General features: G+C 56.7%; 1 protein-coding gene across 1 annotated transcript; it reads left to right on the top strand.

Moving 5' to 3' along the window:
- Positions 1 to 117: 117 nt before the first annotated feature.
- On the top strand, positions 118 to 1,703 carry Pmar_PMAR026209 (conserved hypothetical protein; the record flags this gene model as incomplete). The annotated part of the gene is made up of 1 exon (XM_002783874.1): positions 118 to 1,703. A coding segment is annotated over one exon (1,586 nt), but the record flags the coding sequence as incomplete, so codon positions are not given.
- Positions 1,704 to 1,787: the final 84 nt, after the last annotated feature.

Genomic DNA, 1,787 nt, shown 5'->3' with positions numbered 1-1,787 from the left:
GATCGTGGATGCTATGACAGCTCGTGAGTCGCCGATTGTGCGAGTCACACTCGAAATGTGCCTTCTTAGTCACCCAGTTAGTCTCAGCTTACCGCCGCTCATTTGCATTTATCTATGATGGCTTCACGGACTTTCTCCGCTGTTTTCGTCGCTCTCTGTGCTTTCCAGGACATCAATTCCGTGACGGGCAACGCCAATGACTGCGACACAGAGTGTGCCACAACTTACCCTGGGTCATATTGTAAGTATTGGAAGACGCCGAGCACCTGCTTCGGCTCGGATGCCCCGTGCTTCTGCGGCACGAGTGGACCGACTGAGGCTCTCCGAGGTTCCACATCCTCTGCTGCAGTCACGGATGAGGTCACTGAGGCCGCTACAAGCGAAGAAGGTACGACAGCAGCTCCCGAAGCAACGAGTACGACTGGTTCTGAAGCTACTGTCGATGCCACAGTAGCGGCCAGTACAGCTGCTGTGACCGATGAGGTGGCTGTCACTACTGCACCTCCTGTGACTGGCGAAGTGACCATCAGCACAGCAGCTGGGGAAGCTCCCGGTAGAGACAAGGATGACTCTGATGCTACCACCAAGGTCGCTACGGAGGCTGCAACTGTCACGACTACGATCGGTGCTCCTGTTGAGCCTACTACTATAACATCCCCTTTCCCGGTCAGCACAGCTGCTGTGACTGATGAGACTGTTGATACTACTGCAGCCCCTGTGACTGGCGAGGTTACCATCACCACGGCAGCTGGGGAAGTTCCGGGAAGAGACAAGGATGATGCTGATGCTACCACCCCGATCGCTACTGAGACTGCGACTGTGGCTACCACGATCAGTGCTTCTGTTGAGCCTACTACTATTATGACGTCCCCTCAACCGGTCAGTACGCCCGCTGTGACCGATGAGATTGTTGATACTACTGCAGCTCCTGTGACTGGCGAGGTCACCATCACCACGGCAGCTGGGGAAGCTCCCGGTAGAGACAAGGATGATTCTGATGCTACCACCCCGGTCGCTACTGAGACTGCGACTGCCACTACGATCGATGCTCCTGTTGAGCCCACTACTACTATCACGACCCCTCAACCAGCCAGCACAGCTGCTGTGACCGATGAGGTTGTTGCTACTACTGCAGCCCCTGTGACTGACGAGGTCACCATCACGACGGCAGCCGGGGAAGCTCCCAGTAGAGACAAGGATGATTCTGATGCCACCAACCCGGTCGCTACCGAGACTGCGGCTGTCACTACTACGATCGATGCTCCTGTTGAGCCTACTACTCCCACGTCCCCTCTACCGGTCAGCACAGCTGCTGTGACCGATGAGGTTGCTGTCACTACTGCGGCTCCTGTGACTGGCGAGGTGACTATCACCACGGCAGCTGGGGAAGCTCCGGGAAGAGACAAGGATGATTCTGATGCTACCACCCCGGTCGCTACTGAGACTGCGACTGCCACTACGATCGATGCTCCTGTTGAGCCTACTACTATCACGACCCCTCAACCAGCCAGCACAGCTGCTGTGACCGATGAGGTTGTTGCTACTACTGCAGCCCCTGTGACCGACGGGGTCACCATCACGACGGCAGCCGGGGAAGCTCCCAGTAGAGACAAGGATGATTCTGATGCCACCAACCCGGTCGCTACTGAGACTGCGGCTGTCACTACTACGATCGACGCTCCTGTTGAGCCTACTACTCCCACGTCCCCTCTACCGGTCAGCACAGCTGCTGTGACCGATGAGGTTGTTGCTACTACTGTGGAGACGACCGATTCCGAGGCTACTCT

Source organism: Perkinsus marinus (genome assembly GCF_000006405.1).
Source record: "Perkinsus marinus ATCC 50983 genomic scaffold scf_1104296935706, whole genome shotgun sequence".
Lineage (NCBI taxonomy): Eukaryota > Perkinsozoa > Perkinsida > Perkinsidae > Perkinsus > Perkinsus marinus.
Note: the sequence above shows the minus strand (reverse complement) of the source record. Positions and strands in the feature narration are given on the sequence as shown.